Below are 17,454 nucleotides of genomic sequence, written 5' to 3' on the forward strand. Positions count from 1 at the left end.
GCTCCAGCAGGCTTGTGTGGAGACTGCCGGTCGGCACGTCCTTGGCTGAGGAGGTCTCCGAGGACTCGTCCATGGAGGAGTCCGTGGACAGCGCTGAGTCTGTGACATCGTTTCCCCGGAGATGGGAGCAGATTGAGCGGACCTCACAGTAGGCTTCCCACAGCTGGAGACGCAGCTAAACACACAGGCGGTGGGTGGGCTGCTTAGTACATAGTGTAAGAATGGAGTCGTGAGACCATGTTCACGGTCATGGTGGAACTACCTGCTCCCTCTCCTGCTCCTGCTCCTCCTGCTCCATGCTCTGCTCGATCTCACACAGGAGGCTGGATGGATGTGGGGGGAGGCTCTGGAGGCTGTGCTCCTCCGTCAGCTCCTCCAGTCGCGAGGTGAGCTGCCTGTGGGACATCTGAACCTCCTGGAGCTCCATCTGGTTCTGCCGCAACTGTAACAAAGCGCTGAACTCAAGTGAAAATGCCGAGTGTCTGAGCGGAGCGTAGATGCTTCCTAGGACCAAACTGTGGAGGACAAACACTGCAAAGAGAAGGCTTCGTGACGCCAAAGACCTGACGGTCAGTACCTGTAGGTCCTTTTCGCGGCACTGCTTCTCCAGCACCAGCGTCCTCTCTCTCAGATCGTCCACCGTATTCTGCAGCAGCTCGTTCTCCTCCATCGCGGCGTGCACCCGGCGCTCCAGCTCCACTTTCCTCTCAGACAGCATCTTTATCTAACGGGTCACACAGCGCCGCTCGGTTAGTCATCCGCAGGAAACGGGCCGAAGGAGGCCAAACACTGGAGCACTGCTCCTTGGTTGACGGCGGCCGGACGGACGGGCAGCCGCTGGCCTCGTTAAAGACTACATTTAGTTGTTTTTCCGACTCCGGGGCACGCTGGGCTCTTGCACAAGATTAAAACGCACTCCCACTGCTCTGAAGAATGTTCGTTGCCTAGCGCGGAGGGGGCGTAAGTTGCCAGCCTCGTCTTCAGGAATGTCCTGGTGATACGTTAGTGTCTACAAAGATTGATATCTGCTCCCAGTGCCTCTTGTTTACAGCAGCCTTGGACTGAAGGCAGCAACACTCTCCTCAACAATTGGTTTCCCCTTTCAGTGCAGCTTTCCCCATTAAACAACCATCACATCTTGCTCATTTTCATCCCTCCTGCTTTTGACCTACATCTGGTAACCTACTTCACGGCGCAGGAGCTTACACGGGGATCAGTTGTTCTCAGAACCGTACGAGCGTTTAGGCTGCCAGGCTCTGGATCGTTTTGGGGCTGCTGTAGTCTTCACACAAATAGGGCACAAAAACATTAGTCATCAGCACATGTCATATAAAAGCAAACTGTTTGAAAAGTGGGAGCACCCAGGCATTGCAGTATCTCAGCTAAATATAGAGCAGGAGCTTTTTTTCCCCCAATTATAGCACAGGCGCTGCGCTCTGGGTGTTTTCTGCTTGTCTTTCAGAAGAAGCTACAGGGAAATCTCAGCTGTTTTTATGCTCTAAAATGCGTTTGTGCTCCAAAATGAGTTATCTGGCTGATGGCATGCATGGTCATGACTGACAACACACCACACCTCATGCACTGATTATTCAGCATGCTCACGTTTAAGAAAACAGGGATTGCCATATAAACATGGAGGAGTCACAGACAGCGCTTATGCTATGTAACACTGTGAGAAATGAAATTGAACAGTGTTACGGTTCCACGAGTGGAATTGAAACAGTTTTCCATGTAAATAAATATTATGTTGTTTTACTAAATCTCTTGGACAGAATGGTAACAGTTGCTATTATAATGAAGACAACTGTGCAATCCTTGTTTCTAATACTTGTCAAAATGCCACATGCAACGTGCAGCCTGACGCTGTTCAGGAACCACTCACTTCTAGCCCTTGCTGCTCCAATCAAGCAGGAATGAAGGTAAAGGAAGTAGTTATGAGTGAGGAGAGACATGAAATATTGATTACAAAGATGAAAAGATAAAGCGTAGGAGAATCAAAGCAGAATAAATTGATTTCCATTGATTTCCATGTATATCGATAGGGAAGCGTCATTTTACTGTACAAACTTCAAATTGAAAAGGTTTGAAGAGTAATTGCTACATGTACATACGTGAGTGCTATAAATGAGATCAGGTGGTAGAAACCGTGACTTACCTCGGCCTGCAGAGTCTCTAGTCGTGTCATGTGTTGGCTTGTAGACAAACTCTTCTCCCTGAAATCGTCCCGTAATGAGTGGACCTGAGTGGACAGCTGCCTCTCCACCTCTGCAGCCTGAGACGTACAGTACAGTACACGGTGAATGGCCTTAAATGTCACTTACTACAGAAAGTTAGAATAACCCTAAATTAAAACTGTAAACAGATAATGAGTGATTGATCCATTTGGTGAGAGTCTCCTTTAATTAGTGTTCACGGTCATGGTGACCCAACAACTCATCTCATATCATCAATATTAAGATTGCACAGCAGCTCTGTTAGCTGACGTTCCCTCACCAGAATACTGAGGTGACTCATAGCAGCAACACACACAAAACACACAGACACGTACTGTAAAGGCTCAAGGGTCTACTGTGTATTCAGTGTCACTGATGCAGTGTTACTCCCCCAATCCGCTCCCGTGAACAGCTTTTCATCTAAAAGCACAATTTTACCAAAATGTCACGGTCTTTTTTGAAAAGCCTTTAAACATGCACTGCTCATTATTTGTACAAGCACGGAGCAGCTGCAGACGCAGTGCATCTGTAGAGCTTATTGGAAAGGTGGGATCAGGCCACACACAGTCTGCTTGTACTCCATTAGCATAGAGCTGCACGCAGAAGACCATCGTTCATCACTACGCTGTACCATGGCAACCAAAACCCCTAAAAGGTCCCATGAGCCACACAGTGAAGACTGACTATGGAGAAAATATGTCCAATATTGAAGGTGCTAAGGTTGTTTAACTTCTTAATTTCTTTTCTTTCGTGTTTCAAAAAACAAAAACAAAAAAGAAGAAAACTTGTTGCGTCAGTATGAAGAACAACCTGTAGGTGGCACTGCTCACTGCCACATTTTCTCAAGAAGGAAGCAGACTTGAGAACGGAGGAGGGTTCCTGTAACAGCCGCTTTTGCAGATGTGTTGGTCTACTTTTAATTATAATACGAATTTACAGAATGGTATGGAATGGACATAACTATAATCATATGTGCCTTTTCAGTACTTAGTAGTAGTATTTGTACTTAACTAGTATTGCCACTGTTTCACTTGTACATACGACTTCTGTTAGTAGTCAAATGTTCATACAAAAATAGAAAACTGTTATTTACCGTAATCTGTCCCTTATCTGAATTGAATATGTGACTTCAGCACTTAATCAAATAAATAGGTATTTTTCAAAGTTTCAGCCTTTCCAAAATTACTAGGACACTATGTCCACGCTGACCTGCAATAGAACAGAAACGCTTTATACAACTCATCTTGAATTCATCAACCTCAGACCAAAAAAACAAGGACTGTGACTTTCATTAGCTCACTTTTACTTTTACTTTTACTAGCTTCCCGTTACAAACTGTACGAGGAAGGAGCTTTCTAAATCGCAGTATGACCATGAGCAATCATCAGCATGGAAGCTCTCTTTCAGTGCTGCAACTGACCATTCTTACAATTAACAAACAGTGAATCACATCCTTTGAAGGTGACACATGGCCTAAAAGTTTTTTTAATCTCTACAGTTAAATGATGATGTTGGGTAAAAGAATGCACTGTAAAAATAAACACATTCACACCTACAGCCATTTTGTTCTATTAATGTGAGTGGTGAGTATTTAGTGGCCAGATGTGGGTCATGATGCAGTCTTCCCCGTGGGAAACAGCTGTATAGGACACAGTGGTAACGTGACGTCTGACCCACTGGCTCGACAAACCGACAGACTGAGATGATGTCAGAATTAAACAGCAAAGCGCCTGGTTTGCAGAGGTTTAATCTGTGCATATATTCCTCAGATAGCCCAGATCAAGCATTATCAGCACAACAGCACCGACAGGGGCAAAGCAGACTGCTGCCAAGGAATCCGGGGCATCAAAGTAGGGCTCAGCAGAGAGACACATTCCTTTGCAGGATCTTTACTCTGTGCAAATAGTTGACGGTGGAGGGCGCATGCTTGTAGACTCAAAACACGACTGATTCAGCCCTTGTCTAGGTGAATCACAGGTCTTTAGCGGTGAAACCTAGATTCTAACTATTTGTTAACCTTATGCCACACTGTAGAGTACATTCCCATGGGAACAACATGGAAGCTTCAATTTGCATGTCACTCTGGTTGTCATAGCAACAGTGGGGCAATGGGATTGGTGGAGCTGCAACCTGTGGTCTCAGTTCTTCTCAAATCTTCCCTTATTCACTTTCACAGAGTGCTGCCTTTTCTAGACGTATGGAGAACGGCCATGTTCAGAGGGTTATGTAACAGATCTTCAGTGACGCCTCATTCATGGACACTGATGACAGGGTGCCTTTATGTGCCTCAGCAACCGATTGTGAATGGAAAAAGGCTGGACAGATGTCCGGGGAGAGAGTTCAATACAAGTTGGAAGTTGTACAAGGAAGAGTGAAACTCTGTTGAGTCCAAAATGAGATATGGCGACAGTGGCCACGTCACTGTTAGGTCAAAAGCAACATACTGTACGATCCCAAATTCACATGGGGGGTTGCTGGATCCCCGTCCTCCTAAGATCATGGAGGGTAATGTAATTAGACTAAGGTCCCATCCCTGCGGGTTCACTCCACTCTGATCAGATTAGTGGTGGTGGGCTAGGAGCCCCCCCCACCCCACACACGCACACACACAGACACACAGAGCTGAACATGCCTGGTCCATGATATGTGTATTCAAGGTTATTTTTCAGATTTTCTAAATATTTAAGTTTCATATATTTAAGTTTCCTGCTGTTACTAATTAGGCAGAGCTTGGACTGGAGTTGTTTTGGTTCCTAGCTGAACGCATATGGCAACAGTCTTAGCACAGATTATAGCCTAATCCCCACAGCGTTGCATCTACTACATCACTTCCTGCAGAGTGCCCTGCCTTCTCAAGGTCATGCCATTGCAGCCAATTATAGGCTCTGTTACATGGGATTGCTGAGTTACTAGCAGCAACTTATGGTTTACCTAAATCTAAATCTTTGGCTAAATGTTTTTTCTTACAAATTACCATCTCAAAGGTTGGTTTGTGTATGACATAAAAGTAAATTAGTGAACACAAAAGACAATTTCTCTTTTACTACATGTATGCTTTTATCCTGCTTTGATCCTTCATATTAATTAAAAGAGAGATCCCAGTTTACAGGAGGCAACATTTAGACTGATTCAGTTTAGTTATGATGTTTCCATTAAAGGGTTAATGACTGTGCTAGACGAAGGAGCTGATGAAAATAGCAGGCCTCCAGTGGCCTCACTACTGCAGGGTTTCCTCAGGCTAGGTTTATATTCCCTCCATTCACTTACAGCTGCAAACAGTTAACAATACTTAGTCACATCCCACTGTACTGAGCTCAAACAGATGGAACAAAATGAAAGCAAGAAAGAGAAGAAAGGGGAGAATCAAAGGAAGGGAGAGCACCAATACTGGCCTGATTCCCTCCACTCAACACACAAAACCATGGGATCTGAATCGATACAGCTAATTATGTCTCAGATCTGTCTTCAGATCTCAGTTTGTCCCCACAGCCAGGCTTCAATTACAATAAATGGCGTCTAATTCTACCAAGTGCCTGCTTTTGTAGCAATCTATAGTGATTGACCAGTCCAGCAGCGTCGGCGGCTGCAACGTAGTGACGGCGCTGCCACAGTGGCAGAAGCTGGAGGCTGATTTAATGTGATGACGGCAAACAGGTGAGTTGCCCTCAACAGTGATGAGTTGGACGTTTTCGCGGCTGGAGCAGCGTGTGCCTGGCAACAGATCTCATCATCACAGGTGCTTTTCACCTGTGAGGGCTGGTCCTGCACACAGTTCACAGGCATCATGAAATATAAGCATTATAACGGAGTACACTGCAGATTAGCCTGATACGATGCTACGAGAGCACAACCTCGTCCTGCTCTTGATGAAAAGCAGAGTCAGCCCTGTGACATGTAGCTGGAGCCGACTGAAATGCTGCGTTGAGCCACTTAGCAGGGATTAGTCAGCTGAGGGTACACGCATCAGCACTCTCAGCTCAATCAATCAGCATCTTGTGCCAGCGTGCCCAGAGTGGATGGCATCTACAGGAATACAGCTTCACTTTCCCATGTCGTATGTGCGTCTACAACATGTGAAGCGACCTTTTTCTACATTACTGTGTACTAGGTTTCTTTTTAAAGTGGTCGTTTTGATCTATGAATCAATATCCCAAAATCCAAAACTCTCATTTGTAAATGATTAAAAGCTGCTGTGTTGTGTCCACTTTATGGCTGCGCCTCATCAGCAGGGACGGGGGACACTAGTTAAATGTAATAAACTATGAACACACAGTGCAACTTTTTAAAACTTAAGCACTCACTGTAAAGGCCTTATTGTCAGACAGTGCCAGTGGCCTGAAGCAGACTGGCTTTAGTGGCCAAAGACGTGTTATTGAGTGAAGTTTCATGGGAAAATGCCAATCTATTTTATATCACCTTTTTTTCCCTGTCGGTCATAACTGCACTCAAATTACTTGTCAATATACAGAGTGCTATTGCATAAAGGTGCAATCAAATTATTCAGCGTAAGACACAGAAGCTGTACTTTCATATTGATGAGTTATGATAATATGTGTGGTGCTGAGGAGAGACAGGTTCAATCTAGATTTAAAAAAACCTGAGTGATGGTGAAGCCTCCTGAGTTGAGGTCCTTATGTAATATCAACCAGGTGATTTTGAACTTGACCAAGTCGGGGAGGAACACTTACTATACACACACACGCACACACGCACACTGACATTTGCAAATGTTTCCTGTTAAGGTGGCAGGACGTTCAAAGCAGCATTAAGGTCATGTGACAGCGTGACTCAGAGTCCAGACTAATTAAATCTTCCATTCAGCCTGCTTGAAGTAGTACAACACACACACACACACACACACACACACACACACACACACACACACACACACACACACACACACACACACACACTAGTACACAAGTACATTGCCCCTCACCCTACTGAGTTGTTCCAGAAGTCTATGGTTCTGTTCGGAGAGTTCACTGATGGCCTTGGTCCTGTCCCTGTCAGCCTCTCTCAGCTGGACCTGGTGGAGCTCCAGCTCACCCTGGAGCTGCTGGACATCCGTCTCTAGCTCAGCCACGCGACCCTCCCACTCCCCCTCTCGACTTTCCAGACGTCGCCGTAACTCGTGCTTTTCCTGCTCCAAGTGCTGCAAGTTGCAAAAAAGAGGTGACAATGTCAAACTTTGGATTGAATGCATAGTACTGTCACAGAAATTGGTTCAATCTGAAGTCATTTAAACTAACTAACTGACAGCAGTTACTTAAGTGACTACACATTGTATTCTTTAGATGGTGAGAATGTTTGGCTGGCGCTTGGTATTAATGGTTAAGTGCAGGACTAAGGCAGCTGGCGTCTGTGTGACCACTCGTCTCATCTCTAGGTAAATGTTCCAACGAAAGAAGGAATCAAAGAGAATCACAACAAGTCTGCAAACAACATGAGGCCCTGTCAGGAACTGTAACAGCACTAGTGATTAGGACAATCTGATATTAAGAGGCAGCTTATTTCTTTGAGCTGCAACAGTGGGATGAATTTGGATCAAAGGCTTGAACAGATGTACAGGAGCTGCACTAGGCCCTGGACGGCCATGGGATTAGTCTTTGTGGTTTCTCTGACCACATGTTGGTGTGTTTGATAACAGAACAACATTAACATCTCGACTGTTGTGTGGAATGACTAAAACTATATTGCAACTAATCTCATTGTGACTTTGCATCCCTTTGAAAAATTACTTGATTTTTACATCACAACGACCAGTAGTCACTATATTATAGCTATGATGAAACCTTATTTCTCTGGCAGTGGAAATGCAAAGTTCTACAGACTCGACTACAGTTTGTTTACATTCCCAAGCCCCAAACTTAACTATGACAATTTATGGGCAAAACAGAGAAAAGTCAAAGTAGACTTACAACGCGATTAAGTCCCATTTGCTATATGTTTAATTTACCTCTAATTTTTCGTTTAGATCTTTGTGCATTTTCTCGTATTGCTCGGTCAAGTCTTGGTTTCTCTCCAGCAGCGCTTTGCCGAGTTTAGCAGCTAGAACCAAGTCCTTCTCCTTTTGATGGAAAAGCGCCCGTAGGTCTGCGCTGTGCCCCACAGCAGGCGTCTCCAGATTCGACGGGTCGTCCTCGCCGTCTCGCTCCCCGGTGAGCATGGCCAGCTCTTCCTCCAAGGCCATGCCGAGGCCCCCGGAGCCGGTGTGCCGCAGCGGGTGTGCCTGGAAGCCGCCGGGCTCCTGAGCGGCGGAGCCGGTCGTGGGGTCCATGCAGTCGCTGTCCAGCTCCAGTGGTGCTGAAACCACGGCGCACGTCTGCAGGTCCAGGCAGAAAGCGGACATCGCCGCCCGGCGATGGAGAAGCCAACGGATAAGAGTCGACTGATTTCACTCCGAATGAACCCACCCCGCTCGGACTGGGCTGGGCTGACCGGACCGGCTCGTGAGGGACAAATCATCCACCATCCTCGCACATCGGAGCTTGATTCAGTTAGGTTGTAGACCGCTTTCTTCCCAGTTTCCTCAAGTCTCCACTTCACCGACCGGCCGCGGATCTGGCGCTGACTTGGTCCCGGCAAACGCCGCTTCCTTTGCAGCTCACTGGGTGGACGTTTAATATAGAATACACAAAAGATTTATCCCGGTATGAAGCGCCGCAGTAAGATATGCGCTGTCGTCGGTCGATCAGGGTCCTTCCCTTTTCGGGGTCCAGTGTGCCCCATAATGATCGGCCTGTTACACCAGAGCTATTTACCAAATAAATGGATGAGCGCGGTCCCGATTGCTTCTCAACCTTTCCGTTCTTAAATGCGCATCCCCGCGACGGCAGTGACGCCAGCCGTAACCTGTTACAAGCGGCCAGTCCATTGGCTAAAACCGATAGCGCCATATTTCGGTGCTTTTCGCACACACATCTGTGACATCCAGTACATGAACACGTGAAGAGTTTAAATAAAAACATACAACTGTACGACTGAAGTTCCAGCTATTACCAGGAATGGCCTCCAAATCGTCTCCATAAACTGACGACGATATAAAATATGTCTAAAAATATTATTAAAAGACATGTATTAAACCGCCTGATGTAAAATATTAATTTGATATTATATATTAGTGTACTCGGGAATATTGTGTGAAATAGTCTTCCCTGTGAAAATGGGGTTTCAATAGCCCTTCATTAACGTGATTAAAGGTGTCATGTTATGCTGATTACACCAGTTATCGCGATGTTTTACTCGTGCGCAATTGCGAATAGTACCGGCTGGTAAAGCTATAAAACCCTTAGGAAATAATATACGGGTAAGGGCAGTTAACCGTTTTAATAGTTTTGGGAAATGTCACCCACCACTCAGGTAACACAACTGGACTGGGCACGTTTGCCAGTTTGCTAACTAGCTAGCTTTACTGCTGAGCTACAGGTAACTGACTGCCGTCAAGCTAACTTCGCTATCAAGTCCCATTCAAACATATAATTAATTAAACTACACCAGATTTAAAGTAACACTTCCACTATCACCAACTTGAACATACAATGCTTAATTTACGAATAACCTATTCATTTTTATGTACATGTTTTATATAAAGTTTATTAATAATGCTGGCCATGTAGTACGGTGGCCCGTAGGTATATATTTAATGTTTTGTTTTTTTACCACTAGAAAAATAGAACAGTCATGTTTTTAAATGTAAGGCATTGTTTTCTTACTTCTCTACCTTTACAAGGATGATCTCAAAGATGATAAGTTGATAAAGTTGATAAAGCACTAGAGATTTGAGCTACTGTACTTTATTATTCTCATTTATTACAACTAATTTTTAGTAGTTTTTTACCACTTCTAGTAGAGAAGCAGCTAATTAAGAGTGGAGACCTACATTAAGACTTCAGATTTCAGTTAACATTAGGTTACTTTGAGTAAAGGTTAACAACTTAATGTTCTTATCAGAGGCCCTAAGAGGAAGCAGTATGTTTGTCTCTGTCTGTCATTAGTTGGGGGGAGATGAGGTTCAAATATTGGGGGCAGGGAATTGTTTACGAATGATTACACACAAAGCCTCTGAGCTGATGTAGTGGCAGCACAAAGGAAGTGGGTCACAGTATGTTGGTCCACCAACGCCTAACCTCAGGGGCAGAGGGGGCAACCCAGCAGATCACATTAAAACCCACCACTGCTTCAAAAACCACTAATCTGAATGAATTTAGCTGCCAACATTATTAAAATGAATGCAATCCTGTGAGTTATTATCAAATATGAGGGGAAAAAGACACCCTTGTGCTATACAAAGATTTATGTCATGTATTAGAGAAGGTTGCTTTCACAGTTATTGCTATAATTTGTTATCCAGCTTACGTCTTATTCATGATTTCTTAGCGGACAAAGGACAAAACAATTTGTTATTATGAGAAGCAAATGTGATAATTGCTTGTTAATAATAATAATAATTATATTTCTTGATAATTGTCAAGAGTGTTAGTCAGATAGATGACAAATAGACCTTTCTGGATATGCATAAACATTTAAAAACTCACCATCATACCACCATCATCACCGTAAAGTCTGACTTTATGATGGACTGTGTCTCCCTCTGTGGAAAAGAAATAATATTACACCAGTCACATACCCAAAGTCACTGCTAAATAATCAATAGCCTTCATATGGTATAATCTATGCAACTTTAACATTCACCATGATCCTAAATGTTACAAGGATCAGTGCTACAGTAATACTGCTTCTACTTATGTGACTAACAATATTAAAGCTACATGATTTGTTCTGAGATCATGGTATGACTCAAGTATTTATTTAATGTCTGCTGCTGTAACAGTTGTAACTTAGGTTAGCAAACTTCTGCATTTACAACCAGGCAAAACAGCAAATTTATTTTCTAAGAACTGGCTTAGCAGTCTGTCTATGACAGACACCAACAGACTCGTTTTCATATTTTTCTGTTCTTCAGAATCATTCTTCTCCCTTTTTATGTTTTGTTCTGTAGAAAATGGGTTAAAATAGTACATTTTCTTGGACAATAAATGTTTAATAATCACTGTGAACAGTATCTAGAGCAGTGCCTTCCTTGTACTTAGTGTTCTGTGCTTATGTAACGTCATCTCTTAGTCACACAGGCTCAACTCTGCCTTTTTTCATCTTATGCTAGGTTCATCTGCCTATTATGTAATATAACCAGGCTCTTCAAACCTCTGGATTGCAGTATTTCTCCCTGAAAGACCTAATTTTATACCAACATGACAGAACCCACAACATGATTTTTGTGTTTTGCCAGTGGATGGCAGTGTTTTTACACTGCTGCCTTCTGTAAATTATTGTAAAAGCTTGTGGCATGTTCTAAAGAGGTATCCCTTTGATCAACAGTCAATCCCCACTTGATAGTGTTTCTCCTAAAATATTATTTGCTATATTCCTTTAATTTAGCATTTATTATGGCCTTACTGTGAATACATTGCTTTAACAATGTGCGTGCACATTGCAGGCATAAGGCCAATAAACAGACAATTTAGAAGAAATGAGTTGGAATGTGTTGCATTGAGCAACACCCAGTTAAAAAGATGTGAATGTTTTATTTTAAAACTAAACTGGAATAGGCCTGAGACACATGCAATAGCTTGTTGCTAGGTAACATCAGCGTGATGCCTTTGCCTCAGCCCAGTACTGAAATAAAACCCCTTTTCATACTGATGTGAGTAAATCGCCATCACTGTGATTGCACTGAGGAGTTTTACTAAATGAGCATCTTTAACATGCTACTGCTTTCTGTCTGATAAAAGGTAAATATATTCACACATTAAAATATTATTTTTATGTAATAGTATGCATTTCTCGTATGCTGTTTATCACTGTAGAATGTCAAGTGCCTGTAGAGGTTAGTGGTTGTTCTGTAGTTCATACATGGTTTCTGATGACTTTATCCTGGGTCAATGTAGAAAACAATTTTTAATTTAGGCCATGTGTTTGTCTTGGCACAAGAGTATAAGTGAATGCTGCCCCTTTACTCTTTTTGCCATTGACTACTATAACAATCCACGCTAGTACAGTGTTGTCCCTTCACCTTCTGAGCATTTCGTTCCCTTCTGTTGCACTGATGTAGTACTGCTTGCCAGGTTAGGTTCTGCCATCTGTTACTGTGTAATCTGTCACTGAGAGTATGTATGTTGCAAGTCAATATCACTGTGACGTGTCACTTGGCTTACATTAACATACAAACAAGTAAATCAAGGTGAGCCTGAGCTAGTGTTGCAGACACTGGGACCTTGTTGGGTTGTGACACGTTTTGTGCAATAGCACTTCTCACAACATTGCTTTACAAGAATAATCATATTCTTGGTGGGGGGCATTCTGGCTGTACCTGAGAAGTTCTTAAAATAATTAAAAAAGTAATTCTTAAATCAGAAAGTAACATATTAACAACTACCATGTAATGAAACTGAAGGACAAAAATTTTCAAAAGTGAAAACTACTGTACACATCCCTGTGAATCGAATCTCTAACTGCTCTAACTGCTTGTTATAACTCAGACATGAAACTTGAAACATTGAACTTTGTTTTAAAAACATGAACATATGCATCTTGCATTCGTACTGCTTTCTGCTTTCAACCAGGTATTCATATTCAATAACTTCATTGCACCTCTACAGTATATTGTTTATTTGCAAAACAGGGCCGCATTTACTCTAATAGCACTGTTGTCTCAGTGTCATTGTTGCAAGTTAATATACTGGCTACCAGGTAGTTGCAATAGTTCGCAACTATTGCAAGCTGATTGTTAACACAGTGTATCAAGATGGACACAGTACATTAGTGTGATTAGTGACAGCTGCTGCAGTACAGTGAGAGAAAGAACACATTTGGGGGGGATGGTAAGGGTAAGCGGTTGACAGAGACGAGAGAGCTTCCCCTCGCTCTCTACTGTATGTGATCGCGAGTCTGCTGCATTACTCTACAGTGTAATTTCTCTTTAGTCCTCTACTCCCTCCCTCTCTCACTCGCTCTGCCTGTCTGTAAGCAGTAATCTCCGTTCGCTCTTGCTGCCTCACAGCTTTCTGCCCTGCCACAGCGCATCTCCCTCTCCCCTCGACTCTACTTTCTCCCCAGTGAGAATGACATCCCAAAATTTGATGAACCAGCGAAGCTCTCATTCCTGCTGGTGGCTTCCGAGGGAGACCCCACATGACCGGGTTTACTGGACAGGGAAGTGCATCTAAGGATCTTCGTAGAAAACCTGTCAGCTGTAGCGGTCTCTGAGTAAGTAATCTACTATTTTATTTAGCCCATCAGTGATAAGAAGGGATTTGGGATGATGACTTTGTTGGGGAATCAATGATAACAAGGTCTTTGCTCTTCTCTGAAATGCTACAGTACATAGTATTTTACCAATCTAAGCTTGCTGTAACTATTGCCTGATTGCTTGACTGACAGTACAGCTGAAGATTTATGGGCTAAGGAGAGACACAGTTAGCATTGAGCGTGTGCAGCAGCTGCATCTTGTCTGTTAGGAGTGAGCAGGATTCTTGGTCACGACACTAAAATGCTGTCTTCGTCTGATCGTCTCTCTTAATCTCTCTGCATGCTGTAGCATCGTACATTCATACAAATGACTGTCACTGCCTAGGTTTCAACTCCCCACTGTTAGTATATGGTCATAAAGAGATCACTGCATGCTTCTTTCAGAAATCGGGTTAATGTGCAGAATGCTAACACTGCAGAAGTTTTGAGACAAAGTTTATCCTCAGATTATCTGCAATCATATGTCAGATGACTTTAAGAATCTGTCTGGGATGTGAAGAAATCTGACACTATGAAGTCAGCAGGAAAGAGTATGACAAGTTAAAGACTGTGGTTGGAAGACTGTATCTCTATGGTAACAGTGGGTTGTGCCAAGGGTAGAGGGATGGAGCTTGCTTCTTTATGGCTTGAATTTAGCTGGATCATACATGATGTTACTGACAAGAATTTTGAGGTCGAACAAAACAGAATATCAATTAAAAAAATTGGGATTTCAAATTGATTTTAAGAAAATGACAGACTGATAGATACAGGGAACCATTATGCTTAATACAATGTACTACATGTGCAATGATCAGATAATTTACATAATTTATACATGTAGCTTGCTTTATGGTTGTACACCAGACAATATATACAGTAGGACGCAGTATATTTCTATAAAATTGTTAAATGTCTGGCTAGAGGGACGTGCAGACATTTGTGTTTGGTATGATGCAGTTACCTGTTTGTGAAGGCACACTAAAGGAAAAGGAAAGGAAGGAGAGGCACCTGTGCACAGTCAAAAAGAACCCAACTCCCTGCAGAGGAAATATGTCAATGCTAATGTGAGCTGTAATGAGAGGGAGAGTTGCACTGCTTCATATCCTCAAGTGTCATTTTCCCAAAAGCCTCCTTTAGAAGCCCACACTGATTCTCCTTGTCATTTGTATTTGTGGTATAATGATTAGATTTTTGAAGAGCCTTCCAAGTGCTCATCATACATGTACAGTCTGTTGATTGATTATAGTATCCATTGAATCGAACTACTTTAACGCATTTGGGTGCAAACGTATAGCATAATGTAATAGGATTTTTATCTAATTCAGTGGTGTACTGTAAATCTAATAGCACATTTTGATATTTTAGTGACTGACTGCTTTTAACTAACATGTTGAACGTTAACATGGGGAAAGGCATACAGTAAAATGTCTATAGTACACATGGAGATGATAGGCTGGAAAATCAATTTAGGGGGCAATAGAAAAGGGACTATGAGTTTTTTGTTTTTCTTTTGTGAATCTGTGCCACTACACTGTTGCAACAGGCCTGTGATTCACCACTGCCTACTGAACATACAATAGCTCTGGCCCCTGGTCACTCTGCAGACCGAATGAAGAGCAACACCATGACTGGGATGCAAACTCTCTCCACTCTCCTCCTCTTCAACAACTCTGACTCACAGTCCAGTACACAGTATTCAACCCACAAAGGAGAACGTTTTGATAGAGATGGTAGCAGATGTTCCTGTTGCGAATATTACCCATTATCTACAGGTTATGAGCTCTTATCAGCAAACAGTATCTGTGAAGCACTTGTGGATAAATGCTACTGTATACTTTTTGCAAGCACTGGCTGTAAAAAACAGAAAAAACAGCAAAAAAGATCTTTTGGAGTGCAACATGAACTCAGTAGTTCAGTAGTCAAACTCCTGTTCTTGAAGCTTTTCTTGTACTTATTAAAGTATAGTTCTTACTAATAGCATTTAGGGAGCTAATTATTGCAGAGGAGGAGCCCAGCTGCACAGTCTGTTAGATGAGCTTATTATGGGCAGTCATCTAGCGCTTGAGTCTGGGAGGAAGACAGCCAGATCCAAGTCCCATATGGTGCCTCAAACTAGAACGGCATCCTGTAACCATCAACCTTACCATTGGCTCGCAGTTGAAACAAGAAGTTTTCCGCATTGTTAAACGCACAACAGTAAATTCAGACAGTGTTGTTTTACTCTGTTCAAATATAGATATACAAGATTCATTAGTGAGTTCTAGGCCTTGAGAGCTGAATCAAGGGCAAATAAGGCTTCTGTGTTTCTGATTCCCAAACTTTAATCTGGTGCAGATTAAGTCTTTTGGGGACCACATCTGGGGAGTGAAAATGGTTTCTCTCTATTCATTGGCCCTTACTTTCATGACCACAAATAGGGTATTGTTTTTGGCATCTCATTTTAACCACACAATGCTAACATATTCCATTCATGCAATGCGTTTACAGGGTGAAGATCAGCAGATGTTTGGGAAAGCTCACTCCAGCAAACGCTTTGCTTATGGCCTCGTCACTCATTACAAGCCACCTGCTCCTGCATCATGTCTTGCCAGTCAAACTGTAATACCAGGATGTGATGCAGCTTTAAACACATGCTGCTTTAGCGAACGCTCCACCACACAAAGAACCTTCATACTGAATGATACATTAGTCACAGTTCTGGGCATACATTAGTGAGTATCAGATTCATCCTTACAGGCTCATAATGTTTGTTGTTCACCTGAATTGTATAGTTTTGTTTTATAAAACTAGTGCTATAGTACAGTGAGTAATGTTAGTAAGGACAGAAAAACAGAGGCTGGAGCTGAAACAGACACAATCCTGATACAGTGAGACAGTGTAAATGACAATTAATGTCAACAACTCAGAACAGCAAAGACAGCAATGCTCTGCAGTCCACATGGTAATTTAGCTTGCATAAAACATGTTAGTGTAGGGAGGAGTGGGAGGTTAGTCTCTGCTTTTAATAGACGTTCTCCCTCTGTTGCTCATTGTTCTTACTGCCTCTTGATCACGAAAGTTGCCAAATATATCCAGTGGTGGTGGTAAGAGGCTGTTGTGTGAACACAGGGGGCTATTTATAGCCTCAGCTAAGCTAGAATCATAACACATACTTAGACGGTACAGTATGACTCTCCTGTGATGTACTCAGTACCTATTGTAACATAAGCAGTGAACCAACATACTTTATCTGCTGCTCATCTGTGTGAACATGTTGCTGTATAAATGGAAGCGCTAATGTTTAAAGCTGTGGAATGACAATGTGCTATGTGAAATTCTCAGGCATTTGCTTGGTTGCTAATTGCTGTTCCTGCTAATGGAGCCAGTATTAGAGTCTTGTTTGAATACATTTTACTTTAATTTTGCCTGATTACCTATTTACAATACACCCGATATATTAAAGTCTGACTACAGTAATCACTATGTAAGATGTCCTGTATAGCTTGATATCTCTCCTTCATTGGTTGATAGATATTCAGATACATTCGCTTTTACATTAGTGTCAAGGAACATATGGAGAGAAAATTGTTCCAATTAAGAGACTGGAAATAGTCTTCTATACTGTACTGGTTATAAGAGGTAAGTGTTTTATAGAAGATTAATGAGTCAGCCCTGTGGTTTTTCAGAGAGGCTGCGTATAAATATATTTATTGTCTCTGTTTCTCTCCCTCCCTGTCTCCCATGCTCTCCTCACGCTTTCCTCTTGTACAGATTAGCGACTGCTTCAAGCAACTCTCAATATAAGAGAGTGTCCTTTGGAAAATTTGTTTTAAAAACAGACAGAATTGACGGACACATGTCACAGGTATTACTCTTCACATGGTAAGAATTTGATTCCAGAACACCCATTGGTTTGTGTGTTTCTGTGAGTTTTGTTTATTTCACACCACTCTGATGAGGCCCATCTTGTGCA

General features: G+C 42.6%; 2 protein-coding genes across 19 annotated transcripts in view; one reads left to right on the forward strand and one right to left on the reverse strand.

The window, feature by feature from the left end:
• bicdl1 (BICD family like cargo adaptor 1) overlaps nt 1–9,038 on the reverse strand; it is a 16,544-nt gene extending 7,506 nt beyond the window's left edge. For 2 of the 3 annotated variants that reach the window (XR_003786917.3, XM_029161844.3), the window contains exons 1-7: nt 8,173–9,038; nt 7,153–7,368; nt 2,156–2,272; nt 1,883–1,894; nt 578–724; nt 263–442; nt 1–175 (exon numbers count right to left, since the gene is read on the reverse strand). The exon at nt 1–175 is cut by the window's left edge and continues 44 nt beyond it. Coding sequence is in view for 2 of the 3 variants with exons in the window: in XM_029161844.3 (XP_029017677.1) it covers nt 1–175; nt 263–442; nt 578–724; nt 1,883–1,894; nt 2,156–2,272; nt 7,153–7,368; nt 8,173–8,565 (1,240 nt within the window). In the remaining variant the exon portion in view is untranslated. The remainder of the gene's footprint in view (nt 176–262; nt 443–577; nt 725–1,882; nt 1,895–2,155; nt 2,273–7,152; nt 7,369–8,172) is intronic. The other variant, XM_029161845.3, reaches the window with a different exon arrangement.
• Nucleotides 9,039–11,893: 2,855 nt separating this feature from the next.
• The window catches only part of LOC114862007 (citron Rho-interacting kinase), a 32,257-nt gene continuing 26,696 nt past the window's right edge, over nt 11,894–17,454 (forward strand). For 2 of the 16 annotated variants that reach the window (XM_041072228.2, XM_041072227.2), the window contains exons 1-2: nt 12,139–13,478; nt 17,253–17,346. In XM_041072228.2, the coding sequence (XP_040928162.1) occupies nt 17,338–17,346 (9 nt within the window). In that variant the 5' untranslated portion in view covers nt 12,139–13,478; nt 17,253–17,337. Of the gene's footprint in view, nt 12,005–12,134; nt 13,479–15,989; nt 16,214–17,252; nt 17,364–17,454 lie in introns of those variants that run through there. The other 14 variants (XM_041072229.2, XM_029161833.3, XM_029161829.3 and 11 more) reach the window with 12 other exon arrangements.

This window comes from Betta splendens, chromosome 9, assembly GCF_900634795.4.
Source record: "Betta splendens chromosome 9, fBetSpl5.4, whole genome shotgun sequence".
In the NCBI taxonomy this organism is placed as follows: domain Eukaryota; kingdom Metazoa; phylum Chordata; class Actinopteri; order Anabantiformes; family Osphronemidae; genus Betta; species Betta splendens.